General features: G+C 41.8%; 1 protein-coding gene across 2 annotated transcripts in view; it reads right to left on the bottom strand.

Annotated features, from left to right (window-relative positions):
• Positions 1–1,378: 1,378 nt before the first annotated feature.
• The window catches only part of CHST9 (carbohydrate sulfotransferase 9), a 184,213-nt gene continuing 162,518 nt past the window's right edge, over positions 1,379–23,073 (bottom strand). For both annotated transcript variants that reach the window (XM_008690898.2, XM_040632621.1), the window contains one exon: positions 1,379–2,575. In XM_008690898.2, coding sequence (XP_008689120.2) covers positions 1,484–2,575 — 1,092 coding nt within the window. In that variant the 3' untranslated portion in view covers positions 1,379–1,483. The remainder of the gene's footprint in view (positions 2,576–23,073) is intronic.

The raw sequence follows: 23,073 nt of genomic DNA, 5'->3' as shown, positions 1-23,073 counted from the left end.
AGTACAACTGTAACGAGCTTGGCCTATTAATATTTAAATATTAATACCTACTTTTTCCGAGAGATATTACTGAATATTTACTGATGAGAAGCAGTGATCGTTTGGGAAGAGGAACATGTTCAAGAGCTGCATTGAAACAACGTTTGAATGACATGTGGTTTCAACTGAAAGTAATAGTCAACCAATTAAAATAAGTTCCCCATCCAAATGTGTCTTCAAATTTAGGGTCCGTTGGAAAAAATTCCCAAAATGCATTACAACTTTTGATAGGGGTGACACATGGTCCTATTTTCTGAAAACTTTGATTTAATATTTGAATGCCATGGTATCTGACTCTGTTGGTATAGAATATTTAAACTTAAAAAGAAAACACCTTAATTTGTTTATGCATAAGCCTATTAAAAATGTTTCTAGGGGCTCTTGTTTTGTTTATTCTCTAGAATATAACCTATCTTTGAAGCCGTATATGAGTTTTTAAAAAGTCATTCCCAAGCTAAGTAATTGGACTGGAAACAAAAGCTATTCTTAGAGCACATTCCACGTACAAAGCTATGCACATGATGCTTTGATTCCAATAATATTCTTATAAAACTTTGTTATTGTTTGAGGCCTACATTCAGAGTGGCAACTTTTGTTTTTGATGATTATTCCATCCTGAAACAATTTCCCCCCTGCCCAATTAAACCAGAATTAGGAGCACGTTTATATCTGACGAGGCTGAAACTTCTCAACCGCCTGCTTCAGAAGCAAAGACCTTTAGTGGTTATGTTCATTCTGTCTCTGCACAGAGGGCTCAAAAGAAAACAGAATCAATTCCCTTAAGTTCTTCTGGAAGAGGAAGGTTGTTTCTGTTGGTTTGATCTTAGCATGTTGTGCATTTTTTATTGCCTGTTGAATATAAAAAGCCATAGCCTCATCTGGTTTTTCTGCTCTACTCTCATATTGTAAATCACATATGCCTTGCAATCTAACGTTAAATGCCTAGGTCCAAAATATTATTTCAAAATTGATTTATCATTGCAGTCGGTAAAAAGATTTCCAGGGTGTAAGAAAACTCTCCGATGTTCGAGTGGTATGTCACAGACTGCTAAAAATATATCCATGCACTTTAGACAACAAATTCCAGGATGTAGACATATACTCATGCTATTTTAGACCTTTTCCTACCGTTGCAAGAGGCTGTTGAAGCTAATGTGGCAGCTGGCTAGGTTATTGCTTCTATAATATAATCCATAATGCAAAAGCAGCTATTTCCCAAACATTTTAGAGCAAGTCAAGTTGGTTACACGTCTCTGTAAGGTAATTTTCCTATAACTTTGTGCCAATTGGTGTCATCCTATTTGGGAAAAAAACCTTCATTAAATCGAGACAACTGCACTTAGTTAAATTCTCTCTCATACAGAGAATTGTAGGAAAATTACAGTTAGCTGATTGGAGGCCATCATCATGGAGTAAATACAAGGTTTTAGAAAATGAGTGCAAACTACAAAAATGGAGTGGTGTAATTAAACATCAAATAGTCCAAGTAATAAAAGTCATAGATTAATTGTCTCTCAGTTCTCGTCAGATCCTTTAAATATTGTCTCACGACCTGAGTATTGGTTCTTTCATCCGAAGAGTGCCTGTCCTTAAAGTTTGGAAATTTCAGCTCTTTCGGAGCACCCACGAGCTGTAAAAAGTAATTGGCGTCTTCTTCCAAAGTTTCGAATTTCCCTACAAAATCATAGTTGATCAAACATGGATAGCAGAGTTTGCTGACCTTTTCCCAGTGAATGTCCATCCCTACGGGACGGTGGGAATCCAGCAAATAGTGGACAAACTCTTTGAATTTGACTCCAGATCCATTATTTAATGCTTCTTCACAGGCATTTGGCCGATATTTCTTTATAATCGCCTTCCCAAATACCGGATGGTAATAGCTATTGGGGTGTTCAAATTTGTCCCTAAATGCTGACACTAGCCTTTCCATGGGGTCACGAACAAAAACAGCTTTGGTGTAGGTGTTCAAACGAGTATATATCCCTTTTAGGTCAAAGCTGTCTAGTTTTTTCAAATGCTTCCCGTAGTGAACAGCATCATGGGAGATGTTGTATGCAGAGGAAGCCAACCCACTTAGCACCATCAGAATTCTCTTCCAGTTGGAGCAGCCAGCCTTGGGTACTTCACAATATAAGATTTTGTGTTTATCTTCCACATAGATCCTGGATACCATATGAAAAAGATGTGATTGAGGACGACTCACCCCACCATACTTCTTGCAAAATTCCTGAAGGAAAGACCTGCGTGTCTCCTGGGCCACATCTGTTTCCTTCCATCTGTTGTCTTTGACTAAACTTTTGTTTAAAGGGCGAATGTCCAATGGCCACTTCATTTCGATGAACTTCTTAAAAATGGTCCTAGTTCCTTCATGTTTTTCACTCAGCTTAATTGTTGGTGGCTCTGTGGTCTTACCCAAAGTTTGGTCCTCTCCTTGTGAGTGGCTGGTCTTCCTTAAGACCCTAGTTGGCCTCTCAGAGTTGAGCAGAAGGTTTTCCTTTTTTCCCTTGGGATCCTCAGGTATGTGGAACTTGGGGTTCTGTTAAAATGGAGAAGGAGAAATATTGAAAGCATATTCACAAAGGTGGGTATACACAAATTGTAACATATTTGTGTTAGAATACTATTGAGGAGAGGAGAGCACATTTCATGTAAGCTGTCAAAACAATTTAGCAAAGCATGCTGAATATGCATTTTCTAGTAAGTTCCTTCAGAGAAAGTATAACAATGAAAAATGGTATCCGTGCTTCATTCTGCACCAAAGTTTCAATTTCATATTATATATATTTGGGTTACTTCATGTTATCATTCATTTAATGTTAATGTGCTGCATTACATTAATAGATTTTCTCATGCTAAATTATCTGAGTATTATTAGGATAAAACTACTGGTATCTATTTGAGTCTATGATCATAGTAAGTCTGTTATTATTTTTGTACTATCTTTGTTATCTGTGGTTATCAATTATATAACCTTTCAAAATGCATGTGCGCATATGCGCGCGTGTGCGCACACACACACACACACACACACACACACACACACACACGGTAACCACAAGATGGAAAGGAGAGTGTCCTGAATTTTTATCTTAGCTTTGCCTGTAACACAATAGAATGTCCTCCATCATCCTGTAGGTCAATGATTCTTGAGCTATTCAGGAGCATATTACCTGCAAGCACTGATTTAGTTAGTGTAGCTGTATTTGTATTGAAATTTTTGTTGTTGTTGTTTTTGGGGTATTCTCTAAAGCACAGAAGAGTTCAAAGTCATACATTACAACTTAAAATTGTAGCAAGGTTAACTACAAAATCCTCATGACCATTTCAGTTTTCCAAGCACCTGCAAAAAGAGATAATTTTTTCCCTTGGAAAATGTTTTATTTTATAAAATTCGTTTATCATAATAACTTAATAGCTATAATCATATGATTTCATTCATGTATGAAATCTTTCCTCCTTCCTAAGTGAAGAATGATTAGGGAATCCAGACAAGTTTACTTGATACCCTGCTATATAAAGTTGTATGAAAAGTAGAACAAGAATTTAGTTCTCTTGTCAGTGGGATGAATCGGAATCTACTGTTCATCTGACTACATCCTTCCTACAGTTCTTGCAATGACTGCATAAGGCAAGACATGGAAGACAGGGTTTACAAGGTGGTGTCCTGTTAGGGATAAAAATTGTAAGGACTTTGGCTTTTACTCTGGGTAATGTAGGGAGCCTTTGAAGGGCTCTGAGCAAAGAAGTAACATGATCTTACTTAGACTTGAAAAGGACGGTTGAGGAGACTGGCCTAGAGATATACATATAGAATTGTCAGCATGTTATTGGAAAACTAATGAATAAATGATGTGCTGTGGAAATAATGCATGGGGCCACCAGCCTAGTGGTGAAGGGAGTGGTGGGGAAAGTTTCTTAGAGGTTATCTATCTATCTATCTATCTATCTATCTATCTATCTATTTATCATCCATCCATCCATCCGTCCAACCATCCATATAGTTACCACTGTATCCCCAGTGCCTAGAATGGTCTATAGCCTATAGTAACTGCTCTCATATATTTGTTGAATGAATTCATGGAATTAAGTCTTCCAGGTTGATTAGGACTATCCTAGCAAATTGAGCAAAAGAGCGGAGAAATAAATCACTGTGGATGGGAGCCACCTCCAGGCATCATGGTCCTTCTACTAGATGAGCTTTAAGTGGGGTAGGGGTAGGGAGTGCTTCTTTCTAGTGCAAGAAGATTGTGTGAGTAAGCCCTCATCACCACACACCAACTTGGGTAGCCCCATAAAACTGCTGTCCAATTCTTCCTTAGCATTGAGCCACATGTTTGGAGTTTCAACTCTAAAATCATTTGTCTTCTGTCTTCTCAGAGACTGCCAGAATGATGTCAAAAGCCTGAATCCATCTTTACTCTGATCAATGACCTGAAGTCCATAAAGTTTTCACAGATGATATGAAATTTGACTTGAGCTTTGGAGGATCATGGGGTTATTGGTTGACTTCATGGGAGTACTTAGCACAGGCCTGATATAAAACCGTCAATATATTTCTGCTGCTATTTCTTCTACTAGTACAACTATAAATAATAATTGCTATTATTATTTATAGTAGTAGTAATAATGTTTTATCCCAGTGACCTAGTAAATTTCAAGATTCCCCAGCTGTCCATTATTATCCAGACTGTAATTTGTGTGTCTCTACACGTACCCTAATTAGTTCTCTCCCTGCCCCACTGACAAGAACAAAAACGAAATCAGCCGTCCACTGTGCCCTCTGGACCTTCTGCTTGTGGTCATCAAATTCTCTTTTAATCTCCAGAGACTTCTGGAATGTTTGTTTCCCATGACTTTCTCTACATGAAACCTGGCTGGCCCCCAAAATTCTGCTTCCCTTGTAGTTTCTCAAGTAGACACAACTTTATTTACTTGAACCACTTGTCCCTCAGGCCAGAAGACAGGGAACAATTTCCTTGGACTTCACTGCTGCTTCTCGAACATGTCCACCAGCAAAAGCTTCTGCTTCTGTGAAGTGCATGTGTTCTGCTGAACTTCCCTTCCTCCTCCTTGTGCTGTCGGTTGCCTTTAGACCTGATCTTTCTGCTTCATGCACTGAAGACTTCAGCTCCTAGCTTAGACTTTGCTTCTCATCCCCGTTCTCGTCACTGTGTGTGGTGACTCTGACATCCAATAAACTCTCAGCCCCTTGACCATGTCGCTTCTTTTTTTTTTAAGATTTTCTTTATTTGTCAGAGAGAGAGCATGAGCAGGGGGAGGGGCAGAGGGAGAAGCAGGCTCCCCGCTGAGCAGGGAGTCCCATGTGGGACTCGATCCCAGAACCCTGGGATCATGACCTGAGCAGAAGGCATACACTTAACTGACTGAGCCACCCAGGGGTCCTGACCACCTCACTTTTAACTGAAGCGTTCTTCATTGCACGTAGACCAGAGCCTATGCAACCTCCATCGTCTCTCTGACCACCATCCTCTAACCTTGCAGCTCATCACTACTTCCGGTTTTGCAATTCTCTGACCACTAAGTTACTCAAGCTCTTAGCAGCCAGCACACCTGGTTCTTCTATTTGCTCTGAGAAAGTCACCTCTGTAGGGAGGCATTCCCTGTCCACATCTTCTCTAAATCATGTTCTCCTCTGAGATTCTCTCCCATATAAGGTTCCTGAATGAGAACCCTGATTATCTTCCTCATTGCATTTATTGCAATGTGAAATGATTTTACTTACTTACTTCTACGTTAACTCCTCCCATCCCCATGCAACTCTATTGCACTAGAATATGACTGCAGAGGTCTTACCTTTTCTATTCTCTGTTGGATCTCCAGTACCTAGCATGTTGCCTGACACATCGAAAATGATCAGGAAATAATTGTTCAATGAGTAAATGGGATTTTTAAAAACCAGAGGGGGGTTCTTTATTTCACAAGTTTCAGGATACAGTAAAAAACAAATCTATTAACAGGATTTATTTACACAATTATATTACACTTCCACCTGTCTTTATACCATATTTAATTAAATAAAAAATAAATTTACAAAAAAGACTTCCATGGTGTTTTTGCCAATGCCAGCTTATGGTCTTTGTGAACTTCTCCTAAACATTGATAGTGGCTATACCTTGATTGTATCATGATTATGAGTCTTCTTCTTTTTTAATTAATTAATTGATTAATTTTTCTTCCTCTTCTTTTTAAGTCAAAGAGACTAGTGTCAGCTAGTTTCATTCCAAATAGGAAAACCAGTGTGGTACGATGACTCCCTGCACATAACCAAGATGTCCCTCTTATGTACACAAAATCAGAGTTGTGTTTGCACAAATAGTTACTTTAAAATACAAATCATTCTTACTTGGGATATTTTAGATTTTCTTGAAGCATCAAGTGGAAGGAGAAATTCAGCTTCTTTTCAATGACTACTACACATTTAAAAATCAGGTAGTGCCTCGGACAATATGGTATTCAGAAATTTTACATTTTCATTTATACTGGAGAGCAATGACTGAGGAAATAGATTTTCATGAAAATAGAAATTTCGTTTGCTTTATTTCTTGCAGTAAATGCGATTTTTATTTCATGAATGGCTTCCACACAACCGTTTTATAACCTTGTCGAAGAAAAAGTGTTCATCGAAAGGTCAAGGTTAACTTGGATAAATACTTTACCAATTCTTGTCAGGGTGCTGAAAATCTGTATTCAAATAAACCTTTGGCAGAAGAGAACGCAAATAAAATAGGTACATGCAGAGCTGCTCATGGTAAAGCAGGATGGAGGGCTCGGAGTCCTACCTGCCTGCCAAATCAGATTGGTACAAAGTCACTCCCTGCTGCCCGGGACGTCTGGAGGCTCGCCAGCAGTCTGCCTCCCAGCCTCACTGAGGACACACGGAAGCAGAATCTTTGGGGGTGGGCCTCCCGACTCTAACTTTTTTTTTTTTTTTAAAGATTGTGTTTATTTATTTGACAGAGATAGAGACAGCCAGCGAGAAAGGGAACACAAGCAGGGGGAGTGGGAGAGGAAGAAGCAGGCTCATAGCAGAGGACCCTGATGTGGGGCTCGATCCCACAACGCCGGGATCACGCCCTGAGCCGAAGGCAGACGCTTAACCGCTGTGCCACCCAGGCGCCTCCCGACTCTAACTTAAACAAGCTCCCCAGGGGCTCTGCAGGCAGTAATGGCATTTGAGGGACCACTCAACTAGAGTATTGCAAATGAAAGTAAAAAAGTAAGAGTTTGTCTCAAACCATCCAGGAGAGAAAGACATCAAATATGGCGGATGTGAATATCTTAGTTAAGTAGAGACACATAGTCTGCTATGGGTGGGAATGTCACATCAGCCCTCACACAGACCAGATGGAAGTCCATGTTCCCCAAACTACTTTCTAATGACTAGTTTGGCTAGGGAGATAACTGCATGAGGGGAAAGTTCATTGCTCATACATGAAACTTCAATCTCCTATTCGTTTATTGAGTACTAGGTAGTTTCCTCAGCTCTGAGTAAACCAAGGGATGGGCTAGGTGTTAATTCTAAGTAACGACACCCCAGGAGGCTTCTTGTTGCAGCCACTAGACCTTCTCCTAGTGCCCCCTTATCTCACCATCACTTACCTTATAAAAATCATTATTAGGGTGTGGTGACTTCCTTCCTACGCCCATCCCCACTCCATTTCTTTCAATCACAGCAAAGGCTTTTCATGACTGAGGGGTTTGGACTACTAAAATTGAGATTAATGGTATTTTATTTCATTATTATTTTTTATTAAGTTTTTAATTTTAATTCCAATACAGTTAACATACAGTGTCATATTAGTTTCAGGTGTACAATATAGTGATTCAACAATTCTATACATTACTCAGTGCTTACATGATAAGTATAGTCTTAATCCCCATTGCGTATTTCATCCATCCCCCACCCACCTCCCCTCTGGTAACCATCCGTGTGTTCTCTATAGGTAAGAGTCCATTTTTTGGTTTGTCTCTTTCTTCCCCCCTTTGTTCATTTGTTTTGTTTCTTAAATTCCACATTTGAGTGAAATCCACAAATGAATGAAATCATAGGGTATTTGTCTTTCTCTGACTGACTTATTTCACTTAGCATTATACCCTCTCTATCTATCCACGTTGTTGCAAATGGTAAGATTTCATTCTTTTTTATGGCTGAGCAATATTCTGGTGTGTGTGTGTGTGTGTGTGTGTGTGTACACAACATTTTCTTTATCCATTCATCAGTCAATGGACACTTGGGCTGCTTCCATAATATGGCTATGAGATAACGTTATTTTAAATTTGAAGCTTATACTGATGAATTTCCACCACCATCATCATCATGCCGATAACAATAACAACAGTAATAAAAAGAGTAGACTCTTCCATCCCTATTTTCCTTCAGGACACCTCGTTCTGCTTGTCCCCGAAGCAAATGTCTATAAAGCCAAACGTATCTTGTTCCTTCCCAAAGTGGCTCCTCCTGCGCTTTTTTCTATTTCTGAAATGGTTCTATTACATTCTGGCCACCCACTCACAAAATCTGAGAGATGCTTTAACAATCAGAAAGTAAATTGGTTAATTTACATCTCATAATGCCTCTTAAAAATCTTTTTCATTTATTATCTCTTAATTGGGTATTCTTTAGTATCCTACTAATTGGTCTCCCTGAAAATTATTGCCAAATAAGTCTTCCTAAAACATTTTACTTTTCATCCCTTAAAATCTGGAACTGGCTCAACTATATATAAACACAAGTCCGGATTCCTTAGCTGGCTTCGGCAGCCTGTCACCACTGGGCTTGTCACTTTGTGCTCTGCTCCTGTCTTGACACATACGGTCTTCTACTTGCTTCCACTGGGCTCTCACCACCCTCCACTCATGTTCTCCCCCTTGCTTGGGACTTTCCAAATCTCCTAGGCTGATAGAAAATCCTGCTTTCCCCCTGAAAACCACCCACGACTCCAGCAAGGGATTCTGCTCTCTTCAAAACAACGTTAGCATTTAGTCTGTACCACCTGTGAAAAAAGTGATTTTATTCCAGCTCACATTGTTATTTGATTTTCTCATTGGGAAAACTCTCTTAGCCACAGCTAAATTGCACACCAAGGCAGAAAGCTATAGTTTCCCATAAATACCTTTGAAGAATGGATACGCTTGCCAAGTCAGTTAAAAGATAGATCACTACGGATGAGCAAAATGAGTATTCAAAGAAATCTAATGGAAAAAAAATTGTGGACTATTCATGAAGTCTGCAGTAAATCTGAAAGCTTTGTTCTTGGTTCTTAAGGCCTCTGTTTCCATATGCCTGCTCTGTACATTGGCATTAATTGCTTTCTCTCTCCCTCTAAACTCACTGAGGGTGTACCACACATTAGGCACAGGGCTAGATGCCCAGGAGGGTGGGCTGGGTAAGACAAATGCGATCCTTGCCCACATGGAGCTGATATTCTTATAGGGAAAGAGACCCTAAGCAAATAATTACACAATTAATTAGTCTATTACCATAGTGGCAAAACCTCAGCGGCATGCCAATGGAGACTGGGGGAGCGGAAGTGGGACAGCAGGGCATAAAATCTGACCTGGTTTGAGTGTTAAGTCTTTTGTTGAGCACCTTTTATTTTACCCTGGTTAGTTGTTATAGTTGGTTGTTTAGGTGACTAGCTCTCCCATTTATTTTAAGCTTATTAAAGGTCAGTGTGCAGTGTTATAAATCTGTGGAATCTCCACTAGCCTCTAGAATAGTCTCTTGAATAAACATATGTTTTGAATTTAATTGAAGTAAAGAGCAATATCATTCTTGTACTTCCCTTCGTTTGGGCAATTAACTCACGTTGGCTTTATGCAGTTGACAAGCATTGTACTTCTGTAAGACTTTATCTGCTCTTATGCTGTTATGTAACTGCAGGACTTGATCATTCATGCATCACACATATGTTGAACTACTACTATATGCTGTGTTTGGCATTGTATAAACAAAGATAAAATAGATAAACTTTTATAGCCCCTTGAGGAGGTCAAAGTTTAATTGGATTGATAAAAAGAAGCAGTTTACGAAAAAAATGTGATAATTGCCATAATGAAAGGATACATAAGGTATTGGGGAACAGAGACTAGAGTACTTCGTTTGTCTGAAGAAATTTTGGGGAGCAAACTTCACAGAGAAGTGATGCCTGGGATGAATCTGGGAGGATACTGGGAGTTGTAGGTCAACAAGCCAGGGATGGGAGAGACTATACAAGCTGACAGTGAGAAGACCCTTGGGGACCAGATGCAGATAAGAGGGAGAGGCAATTGAGGTTGGGATTGACTCCTCATGACCATATAAAGAGTCTAGACTTTACCATATGGATGACAGGGATTTTCCATAAGACAGGGACTTAGAGTGAACATTCCAGCAGCAGTGGGGAGGTGCAGCTGGGGGCAAGCATATCTAGATGTAAAAGACAACTGTGATAGTCCATCAGGAATTCTTAGGACAGGAACCAAGACAATGAGGTAAGAATGCAGAAAAAGGGAATTATTTGAAGTAAATTTAGGAAATTGGTCAGACCGTAAGAGTGGAAGAGAGGGGGCGAAAGAAGTGTAAGGAATGGCTCCCCATTTCCCAGAGAGGGAGAAGCAGGTCCCGTGGGAGGCAATGGGGTGGGGGTGGGTATTCACTATCTTCAGTTTCAGGCTTTTTGAGTTTGAGGTGCCCTTGAGAGATAGGGGTGTCGGTGTTAGGAGTCCAGAGCTGGGTATACAGATTGGGAAGTTGTTGGTTGGGGGAGGAACTAGCTGAATTTATGGGCCTTGAAGGCATTACTTAGAGCCGCCATAATGATCACAACATCTGCTGGTCCTGAGTGCCTGCCATGTGCCAGACCCGTAACACACCACCACCTATCACTACGGTCACCTTCTACTTCCATTTTACAGATGAACCTCAGAAACATTAAGTAACTTGTTTAAGGCACACAGCTTGAGGAAAAGGGACATTGCCTGAGCCCAGTTTTTTTGGTTTTTGTTCTGAGGTCAGAATGTCCACAGTGCCTGTGCCTGTTGTGGGGGGAACTTGTGGGCAATTAACAGCTATATTTGATGATGATAATATTGGTGATTAGATGTGCCCCTTCCTATCACTGAGTTTTGACATTTTTCTGGTTTAATGATATAGCATTACTTTTAGTAATGTATCTTTTGTGATTTATCTTCTATCTAGATATGAGCGCAGTTAGATTTCTTCATACCATCCCGAAGCCCTAGTTATTTCTAGTGGTTAATAAGGGTGATGAGGGCAGTGGGTGGGATGCTTGAAAGCGGGTCCTTTCTGAGGATGCAAACCAGTGTGTCTCTGTCTGGTACCTCTGTGCACAGCTGTTCCTCTCAATCTTAGGTCAAGGGCTTCAGAAGCCGATTGCTTCATTATGAGAGGGATGAAGATGGACTGCATTTCCACCAGGACATTGGGACAATGGGGGAGGAGTGTGAGCCCACAGTCCGAATATCCAGCGCCATCAGCCGTCTCCTCCATGCTCACCCCTTGCTCTTCCATTTTCACTTATTCACTGAACAAATGTTTCCCGAGCACTTACTTGGTGCCAGGCACTGGGCTGCATTTTGGAGGCATAGCCAGCAAGTCATAGTTGGTCCCTGTTCTTCTGGGGCAGCCTCAGGGGCAGGGGAGGGGAGGGAGATACAGAAAAGAAAACCTAGAATTACCAAGCTTAGGGCAGGTGGCAAGACCAGAAGGAGCTGATGCTAGGAGGGCAAGAAAAGGGGGGTTCAATCCCAGCTTGGAGGGTGGGGAGGGTTTCTTGGAGAAAGTGTGTGCCGTGCAAAATCACTTCTGTTTCCTGTCTCTGTGACTTATTTCATCTCTCTAGAATATTCTTCTTCATTTTGTTTGCCTAGTTAAAAGGCCAGGGGAATGGAGCAAGCTAATTTAACCACTGCATCAACCCCAACGAGATAGGGCTATGTTCATTTTACAGATGAAGGACTCGAAGCTCAGGGAGTTTACGTAACCGGCCCAAGTTAACACAGCTCCTGCCAATGCTGTCTTTCTAACCTTGGGCTTACTCATTCGTGGCTTTTTTCAGCTGCATCGTACATCAAGCAATTTACTCCCTGTTTAATGCCCATTTAATGAATTGATGTAAGTAAGGCATAAAGCATATGTCTGTCACAAGAGAGGACGGTAGTTGAGAACTGGGACTTTTGAGTCATGTGGCCCTGGTTTTGTGGCCCCTCTCTCCATCATTTTCTATCAGAGCAACCTTGGCTCACCTATTTTAGCTCTAAGCTTCAGCCTCCTTGTCTCTAAAATGAGGATAATAATAGCATCTACTTTGCAGCATAGTTGAATGATAGGAAGTGTGTGTAGAGTGCTTAACACAAAGTATGTTCTCTATAAATATTAGTTATTTTTATTGATTTATTCCTTAAATATTTATGAGCATCTCTATGTGACAAGCATTTTCTAGGTGAATATTAATGTTTTCCCTCTGCTTTTTAAGTCTTGTTTTCCTCTTCTCACTCACTGAAAACACAACAAAGTTAAGAGTCTATGCTAAGCGCTCAGCGGGGATAAAGCTGAGTGGAAGAAAGAAGGCAGGCGACAATTGAGACAGAAATGGGAAAGAAAAAAAAAAATCAGTGGGAGTGGCGATAAGGATGATGAAAGAAAACAGAAGAAAAGAAAGCACCCGTACAGTCCCAGGAAGAAATAATGAACACTTGGAGCTAGCGGGGGAGGGGGGGGCAGAGAAACTAGTGACTTTTAGTTCTCTCTCAGCTGCCATCTTTAAATCACTGAAGCTGCTTGAACCCAAAACAACAGTTTCAGTAGAGAGGCTATTCCAGCGGGTCCAGCAAGCTCGTTTCTACAGTCACGTTGGATGCAAGGATTGAAATTCTAATTTCATTTGCCAGTTCTTTCAATTTTGGATTTAATTCCTCTCTCTCTTTTTTTTCCCCTTAAAGCCAAAGGAATGTAAAAGATGAGCGCTGAGGATGTGGCATGATGGCAACATCAAGGGGGAAGTTTCTACTGAGAATGGTGCTGTTCCCTGGTTTGGCGAAACCAGCAGAACCTGAAAACAGACGTAACCTCAATGTATGTACGTAGGTAAGGCTTCTGTCCAAGGAGTTCATTGTGCTTTTATAGATTTATCATTTTATCTTTCTTCTAAGTTGTCCTGAGAAAAATGAGGCTATTGTTTTCAAATTTATGGACAAATAAAAATTACTTCTGTAATAATTTGCCCAAGGTCCCCCTGTGGAGTGAGTGGAAGAGTCAGGAACAGAGTCCAGTTCTCCACTTCTGTCCCAGGAAGAATGAGCACAACACTTTGCTTTTTAAAGAAACTCGAAACTTTACCGAGGAGCTGCAGCGCGATAATGTGAAATCCATTCCGAATGTTTGATCCTCACAATGTTCTCTCTGGGGTGTGTCTGCACATGTCCCATGGGGAGGAGAGTGACAAAGACGGTCAATGATATTTGCAGTAAAAGAAGGAGAGAAGTGGATGTTGCAGTGCAAGGATTTTGATATTTCACTGCAATTCTAGATATCTAATCGATTTGGAATAGGCCTCTTTAATATCTCCAAGTTGGTGTTGAGTTTTCTAAAAATTAGTAATTGTCAACCAGCTGCTCATCCCCTTGCGTTGAAGATGAACAACAACAAGAGTGTGTATATCTGAGAGGGTTCTGGAGGAGACATGGGGGGCAACCTTGACTCTGACACCTTCTTCCAGAAAATGCACTTGCTGGACATTTCTTGCTCTTGTTTTCACGGGTATAATGGGGAAGAGGAAGCCTGCTGCCCTGAGTTGGAAGCCTATGTGTAAAGTTTCCTTCCTTCCTTCCTTCCTTCCTTCCTTCCTTCCTTCCTCCCTCCCTCCCTTCTTTCCTTCCTTCCTTCCTTCCTTCCTTCCTTCCTTCCTTCCTTCCCTCTTTTTCTCTCTTTTTTGGTGTTATAGGTATGGATTAGCAAGCAAGGGGAATGAGTCCATGAGGTGATAGTGGAATTGGGGACCAACTCAGGGTGGACCAGGGGGCCAGGGAGGGCCAGAGCCCCAGGTCAGCAGTGGAGGAGAAGGCTGGGCTGCTTCCATAGGATGGAGATGTTAAGTGCAAGAGAGAAGAAAGCCGCCGTGAGGCCTGGAACATGGTGGCTGGATAGGTCCGCAAAGTATAAAGAACATTTAATTTTGAGTCAGGTCAACCAGGCTCTACACCTATTAGTTGGGTGATTTTAGGTCAGTGTTTCCCTAGAAGCAGACCTTGAGTCAACGATTTGAGGCAAGTGGCTAATTTGGAGTTGCTTCTGGCAAATACTGTAGGATAATAGGAAAGTAAGATAGGGAAGAGAAGGCAGAGAGGATAGGGTGAATTTTAAAGAAAGTTAGCACAGGAGGAACTGGATCTCAGTTCTCCTGGGGAACTTTCAGAGCTCCAGAGTTATCCCACCAAATCCCATCAGCCATGGTTGGAGGCTCCTACAGGGAAGAGGTCTGGCAATTCTCGCCGGCTCTACAGGAAGCCAGGGTAAACTCCTTCAGGCAGTGAGTCACAGGTGTTGGTAGTCAGCTGGAAGTCTGGCCAAAATGCAAGGAAATATTAAGAGATGAGAGGATATTACAAAGGCACAGCCAGTGTTGTTACAGGAAGTCAATTAACATTCTGGTTCTGTTTTCCCATTTTTAAAGTGAGGATCCTAATATTTGTTCTTGGACATGTTGAAATGGAAGTGATGGCATTGGCTGGCATCTGGGATCTCAAACACTTTGCTCTTTGGAAGTGTCACTTGCCCTTTGGAAATATTCATGGTGTGAGTTTATACATATGTATAAAATAAGGCTGAGAAAAGGAACCCCTTATGGAATCTCGTCTTACTGAGCTGAATATAGATTTCTAAGAATTCTCTTGCCCAGAGCAGGCAGCCCTACAACCTAGAAGCAACTTTGAGCAAAAAAGCCTCTCTGGACCCATTTACCCAAGGCCATCCTAAAATATCAGCCCTCTGATTCAGACACTCTGGTGGCAGGAAAAAAAAAAGGAGTCTTTTTGAGAATGTATTAGATAAACGCAGTTTCAAAGTACCTAGTAGAGTGCCTGACACATAGTAGGTTTCTTCAAAATGTTAACACATCCTGTCTCTGTGCCTTTCTTCTCTGGTTTTCCCTTGACACTGGGCAGCTCACGCAGAAGGCCCGCCTTCCCAGCTTCAGACTGAAATGACCAGAGCAACAGGCCCTATTCCCGTATGAAGTGATGGGGGTGGACACTAATTAGGAGCGAGCACCTGCTTTCAGGACAGCTGATCCGTAGGCCAGCTGGCAACCAGTGAGAAAGTTTGGATCAATCGCTTCTGCTCAGGTGTGTTGACAGTGACTAGCTAAATCCATTAATCCATCTCCCCTCTGGTTGTAGAATGGAAAACACGGAGAGGATTGGCTCGTTATTGGTAAAGAGCAACAAAACAAAACAAAACATGAGCCTTAAAGAGAAGCAGAGTCCAAGAGAACAGCTACATCAAGGCAATGGTGGAAGTGGCATGGGCGAGAACTCAGTCCCAGGAAGCGGCATACGCTCAATGGCCTGTTTCATTCCCATTCATTGCCTACCGGTCCAAAGCCACTTGAGTTCTGAGAACGGCCACGCTGTGAGAGCAACAGTGACACTGGCAGGAACACATTCCATTCGTCTTATTTGGTTAAGCATCTGCCAGCCCCAGATCAGATTTGCCTGTGTCAGCATCTTTGAGCGACACGCAGGCCCCTCTGGCTTACTTGCCTGCCTATTTGACAACTCAGCTTTACCCAAGGTTGCCTCCCCCAAGCCTGGTCCAACCCTCTCAGTCCAGAGCAGGCCCCTCAGGCTTCAGAGCCACCGTGGCTTCTGGCCCTGTACTAGGAAGACAGAGTTGCCTCGGGCACCAGATCATGCCATGGCGATCCTGAGGCCAGGCCGACTGGGGCTTCCTTTGGGGATTTCAGGGTGAGAAGGCACGCGAAGGGAGAAAGTAAGACATAAACTCACAGCAAAGAAGGACAGAGAGGCAAGGGGCAGCAGAGTGAGTTATGAGATGAGGGCCTCAGAAGGAAGACATCTCTACCGAAACAAAGTGATGATTAAAATGCATATTTGTATCTCTTATCTCTTTATGTGCTCCATTTTATCAGTTTTATCTTATTTTAATTTATATTTATACTATTTTAATCTAAATTTTGAGGCATTTTGGGGTTTCCAAAATGAGTTGTTTCTCCTGTAGATGACTCTACTCGATTCAAGATGTCATGGAAACATTGACTAAGACTAATCCTGGCCATGGATTCTCCTTTGGGTCCCCCTTCCTTCGCAAGGCCAGGTAGGAGCGGCACTCGTCCTGATCCTTTAGCCTGAGGCTGGGAGTCTTCGGTGTTTATACAACCTCATTCCCCAGAGCTGGTATAGAATGAGCTCCTAGTGGACATGGGAGGGTCACAGAGAGGCGGTTGCCATATGCAGCCCAGCCTCAGTAAGTGTGAATGGGACACTGGCCAACGTGGGTGGTGGTGCTGGGGGTTGAGCAACCCTTTCCGTTGCTTTCTTTAGGCAGAGTCCAAGTCCCGGGAAGCAGCATATACTTGGGCAAATGCCTCTTCCACCACCCATTACCTACTAGTCCAAAGCTACTTGAGCCCTGGGAACAGCAATGCCAAGTGGGAGGGCAGGGCAGGACTCGTGTTGATACCCAATCACAATTCTCTCATATCCAGTCCTGATGGACAGGATTTTCTGTCTAACCTATTTATAGAGACACTGATATCATCAAGCCAGCAAGCATAATTCTCTGACGGTCCTTCGGACATGGCATCATCACCTCCCTTGCCTCACTACGATTCTGTAATCTGCTCTTTGGACGGAGCAAACACATCTCGGCGTACCTGGCTCAGAAGTAATTTCACAGCTTCTTGATTCCACCTACCCCCCATTCAAGGGAACACTGTGCCCAACCTGCGGAAGGAAGTCTCAGGCTCCACACAGGGAATTCTCTTAGGGTCTCCGTAACTGAAGGCCACTGGTAACTAGCCTACCGCCAGTATGGTAACTGAAAGTGGAGGGATTTGAGCATCAGCCACCTGTGAACACCAAAGACAAGACTTGCACTTCTAGATCAGTCCTCAGACCAGTGGGAAAACCCTCTTGCTTCGCCTGTGACTCATGATCCATCCTTTGAGATTCCCGGGATCAGAGCATGCTCCCTCCTGAGAGGGGAGGGGTATCTTGATACTAAATGGCAGGGAGGGTCAGTTTGCCTGTCTTGAGCCCTGCCAGGGCTCCAGTCCTCTTTAGTTAAAGGAAAGCTCCTGGACCGAGGCCGTAGGAAGAGGATGAGTGGGGAGAGTGGGTTTGCGATGAATATCCACATGTTGCTTAATGTGCAATTGTCAATTACTATTAAACCAGCACTTTTCTACCAAATCAACCTCACTCACTGGAATAGGCTCTCTAACTGAACAACTTGTGGTAGTTGACTCAGTTTTTTCTTGACCCATCTATAAAACAGAGAATGATGCGTACCTAATGGAGTTGTGAAAAATAAATGAAATACATACATAATGCCCGATATGCAGTATATACTCATAAACTGTGGCTTTTAACCATGACTTTTATATTTCTACTGAGAGTATCGCCTTCCTGCAGGAACCCCGGGGGCCTCATGTTAATGTCTGTCTTAGACTGTTATTTCACTTCCCATATTCAGACACCAAATTCTATTCATTTTTTCTCTGAAGTGTTCACTCCCACCATCAACATAGCACTTGTGCACATTTTTTCATGGCCAGACTACTGTCACTGGCTGTCTGCAGAATGAATTAAGTACGGCATTCATCTGAGAAGTACTTATTGAGCATCTAATACGTGTATGGTTTAACACCTTCGAGCAAATAACTGAAAAGGGTCCTGCTCTTATGGTACTTATGTTCTTGTGGGTGGAGGAAGATAATGGACAAATAAATGAATAAACAAGAAAAATGTCCATGGTGGTAAGTGTGAAACAAACACTAAAGCAGACTGATGTGGAAAAGTGTGAGTAGCGGGGGGCGGAGGGTGGGGAATGGAGAGACTGCATGAAATAGACAGCTAATCTATTTGGGGAGAAGCGACTGGAGCAGAGATCTGAATGACAAACATTTCGGGCAGGGGCAGCAAGCGCAAAGGGTCCTCGCATGGGGATGAGCCAGGCCAGGCAGAAGGACAGAGGGTATGGCCTGCGTGGTTGTCGCATGAGCGGGAAGGGCACAGTGACACAAGACGAAATCAAAGAGGAGGGTGGGACCATATCTTGTAGGGCACTCAGATTGTGGAGATCAAGGGAAGGACGCTGGGTCTCATGAGAAGTGTAGTATTAGCCACTGGAGGTTTCAGACAGGGCAATAGCACGATGTGCCTGACGTTTTATAAATCTCACTCTCCCGGCCCAGGGGAGAACGGGACTGGGGGCCTGGCAGGACGGGGAAGCAGAGTAGCCTGGGGAGAGATTGGTGGCTGGTACCACTGGAGACAGAGCAAAAAGGAAAACACAGGATATGGTTTTAAGAAAATTCCACACTAATTTTCCTGAGGTCATTTCTCAATTCCCAAAACTTCGCTGCCAGCACATTATCAAGTTCTCCACGATCCTTCCTTGGCCACTTTTCATTGATTGTTGACTTCTCAGAACTCCCACAGTATCTATGCCGGGCGGTTAATAGCAAGTAAGCATAACACAGCCTGTCACCCTGTGCAGCGCGCAAGGTGTGTCAGTCTTCTCTTCCAAGACAGACCATCCCTTTAGAACAGGGTCTGTGCTGCCACTTGGCTCCACATCTCGCCGCACTGAGCTCAGCTCCAAGCATAGGGCACGTGCTAAAATTGCTTATTGATTGATTAAAAACCTACATGAGTAGCATTCATCTCCTCCGTATTTCTTTCATATGAGGAAGGGTGATTATCTGTCAATATTCATTGCACCATTGAACCAATACGCAATGCATTAATCATCTCTGAGATAACCAGATGAGGCTTCCTTGTAATCTTTCTATTTTGCTGAGATAATTTCACTTGCTTTGGAGTTTATGAGGCCATAAGTGGCTCCCATCTGTTGATGAACATATTTCTAAGAGTCATTTAGTATCAAGTATGGAATACTTGAGGGGAAGTTAAATTGTAACTTTTATATTAAGTGTCATCTTAGTAACAGAACCAAAATTGGAAGCATGTGTTCAATTTTGGTCTTTCATTTTCAAAGCTTTAGGTCAGGCAAAGAATTAATTTCATTTGTTTACAAAGTAGATTATGCCTAATAAAATCTATTTTGTTTATGGTCACATTTTAGTCAATCTATTGCCTTAGAAAATGAGAGAAATCTGATTGGCTAATCATTCAACAAAGTAAATTACATTATTCCACATCCACAGAACATTGGCCTAATTTAATTATTCAGTAATAGCATGATGAAAATACTCCCCTTTAATACATTTTGAGCAAGGCGCATACCCATGATGAAACTGTGAAGAGTCGTGTTTATTCCTTCCTTGTTTGATGACTGACCACGGAATGTAACACCACTTCTGTGAATAATAACTTTTTCCACAGGAAGGATAATAAACACCAGGTAGATTTCACTAGGCTCCTTACTGGTACCCTGAATTTTCACTACATGTCTGTATATTTTACAAGAACAGAAATCGGTTCTCTGATAAGTGCTACTTTACAAAATAAAGTTGAAATGAAATTGGTTTCAATTTATGCAGAGTAAAAGAAATAAGTGGGATCACTTTCTCTCTCTACTGAGAGGTAGAAAAACTCTCTAGGACCCTTTCTTTCACTCCTGAGATTCTGACAAAGACCAAGGAACATTTCCTCAACAAAATGCAGTTATGCACGAAAGTTCACACAAAATAAAAAGGAAATCTCTCGATGGATACCCAGGGGATCTGCCCTGAGGGGTCTAACCAGTATATATAACATGGATTCTCCAGAGCTGGTCTAGTATGAATGGCCACTTCTTGTCATTTTTTTTCTTTTTTGGGGGCTTAGAAATATGTATTGTGGTCCAATGTTGGGAATAGTGAAATTCAAACTGATAAACACAAAACAGTGTTTAAAGTTTTAAAATACAAAGGAAATAGCCTTTTAGAATCATTATACGGAGTACATCTGAATTAAGCAATGACAGGTATACACTACAAAAGTATTTCTTATCCCTTGATCACTACTTTTTTTTTTTTTTAAAGATTTTATTTATTTATGTGACAGAGAGACAGCCATCGAGAGAGGGAACACAAGCAGGGGGAGTGGGAGAGGAAGAAGCAGGCTCATAGCGGAGGAGCCCGATGTGGGACTCGATCCTGGAACGCCAGGATCATGCCCTGAGCCAAAGGCAGACGCCTAACGACTGCGCTACCCAGGCGCCCCCTTGATCACTACTTCTTAAAACACAAATGTTTATGTTAGCCAGCCACTTTTACTCAAAATGCTGACTACTCACGCACCTCTTTCCCACGTTTTCCAGAAGACATCAAGTTTTCACTTGATGCCTTACTCAGTTCCTTATCACGAGGAGAAAAAGTAATACGGGGAAAATAGATCAAAGGTAGACCAAAACAAAACCCAACCCCATGTTTCAAGTATATACTAAACTATGATGACACATTGGCTCCGTGGCCCATTTTGATCAAATCTTTCATCCTAGAAAGGAAAAAGAGACGTTCCACTCGGAGGGGGTGTTTGAGTTGGGGAAAGCTGCTCATTGTGCTCTTGGCGCCCAAAACTTGGCTGCTGATGCTCGCTGCTCTGAGTGGAGAGAATAATCCCAAATGAGGGTGCCAACCATCTTGCTCATAAAATCTGCTAAGCTGAAAAATTCCCGTTACCCAAGTTATTCATCTTTAGCTCCAAGTGCGAGCAAGAAGGGAGGGATGTGATTAGAAAAAACTCAAAAGAGGGGAAGAAAAAGAAGGAAAACAGATTGACGAGAAACTCATTTGTGGAATACGTTTCCCCGGCTTATCGGGCGGTACCATTTTCTGGCGGTGTGATTCATTTACACGAGATGGCAAATCAGCTGTTTTGGTTCTTTTTAAGAGACGCTATATTTTTGGCACAGAGCTTCAATATCCCAGGTTTTCTCACACGCGTGTATAGACAACGACACAGTTATAACTATAAATGAAGAACTTTCGAGTTTTTAGAAGTAAGGTACTTTTCTGGAAAATAAAGGAACAAGAGCACATTGTATAGCTGGTCTACTTCCATTCTGTTTTATGTTCATGGTGTTTCTGTTTGGGCTCTGCTGAGGACAATTGCCAGTGGGCAGCCGATTGTCCCAATGTATACCTTTTTTTTTCTTCTTCTTCTTCTTCTCAGTTTTTAATCTCTTTTCAGGTGACAAAATAGTTTTTCTCTTAGACCAGATTCACTTGATTTTTCTCTTACTTAATTTAAAAGGTAATTTAATGCTTACCAGGAACCCCAGGGCGAGTATATGCTCACCTTGATGCTTGGGGTGGGGGGAAACTTACCATCATAAATATCTGTATTCTAGGGTCTCATAATCAGTTACTCTAGCATTAGTGTCAAAATCGGGGTGCTGGATTAGGGTGGTCATGGTGGGATCGTTTAGTTAATAGGAAACCATCCAGAACAAGTGGCAGTATAGACTAATCACAAAGAGAAAGGAGTTCATAATGATAAACCTGGATTCTGATTGCAACTTTGCCACATGTACCTTTAAATAAAGGTACTGAAAGCAGTATAGGATAATGGCTAGAGCTTACACAGTAGAGTCCTATTACTTCAATCCTGGTGTGTGATCTTAGGCAAGATACTTAACGAACCATGAATCCCTTGATTTGTATCTACCTTGCAAGATTACTGCTGTGAGGTTTAAATGAGATAATTTTATGTAAAATTGAGCCTAGTGCCTATGCACAGAAAGCTCATTAAGCACCTAATAATCACGTTAACTGTTATTATTAATAATTTAGTGCCAAGTATTGCAGAACCTGAAAAATTAGGAAATCTTTCAGGCTTGAGTTTGCACCTGTATAAAAAGGAGATTAAAATATGTATCCTCATGGTGTTGTCGTGACCAATAAATGAGATGGAGCACTGGGTGGCTGGCACAATCATTTGTCACAATTATTCAGAAGCATTTTGAGTGCCTGGGTGAGAACGATCTGCATATTTGATTGCTCATAGATCATGCAGTGTTGCTAATAAACTATTCTCTTAATCTCAGTCATTATTTGCTTCTAGTGTTCATGCCTTTAAAGCACCCGAGGGCCATTTTCTCACCCTCTCTCTGTCTTAGTGGTATATTTCCATAGACCGCTCTCTGTTGTCTGTTTCCTCAGACACCCTTACACAATATTTTAATTTCCTTGGCTTCTGATTAAAGAGGTGAGCCCCAGCCTTTTGACATTTCCACCTAAGTATTTTCTAGCTAGGAAGCCATCTGACCTTTAACAAAGATCATCTTTTATGAATCCTTCTTTGTTAACCACTACGCATGCTACCACCACTTGGGGATCCTTTCAGTCTTGCTTTCAAGCATTCTTAAAAAAGACACATAAATCAGATAGCTTTTCTAAAGCACAACTTCCAGTTCTGGAAGGTAATCTTAAAAGAGAATTAGGGGGATGGGGTCTTTACGAGTTCCATTAGTGCTAAACTTGCAGTGAGAAACTCTCTTTAGGTCAAAGTTGTCTCCTTGAGTGCATGGCCATTTTGATAAGAATAGTGCAAGGTAATATAATCCCATTTTAAATTTAGAAGTTGTAAAGTTCAGGCTACAGTAGCAGTGAATGGCACTCCCATTCTTACATTCGAGAAAAAAGTCAGGCGCTCATGTCTTGACCCAAGCAAACCCTTTAACATTCTACAGGCTGTGATGGAATGTGGACACAAAGATAAAACAGAGGTGTGTGTCTCCCTGCCCTTCAATTCTTTCATCCCTCTGATAATGTGACCATTATTGGTAGAGAGCATGTGCACTCTGAGCTTATCCTTTGTTTCCTG

The sequence above is a fragment of the Ursus maritimus genome, unplaced genomic scaffold, assembly GCF_017311325.1.
Source record: "Ursus maritimus isolate PB19 unplaced genomic scaffold, ASM1731132v1 scaffold_18, whole genome shotgun sequence".
Taxonomy (NCBI): Eukaryota; Metazoa; Chordata; class Mammalia; order Carnivora; family Ursidae; genus Ursus; species Ursus maritimus.
This window is presented reverse-complemented; position numbering and strand designations above follow the sequence as displayed.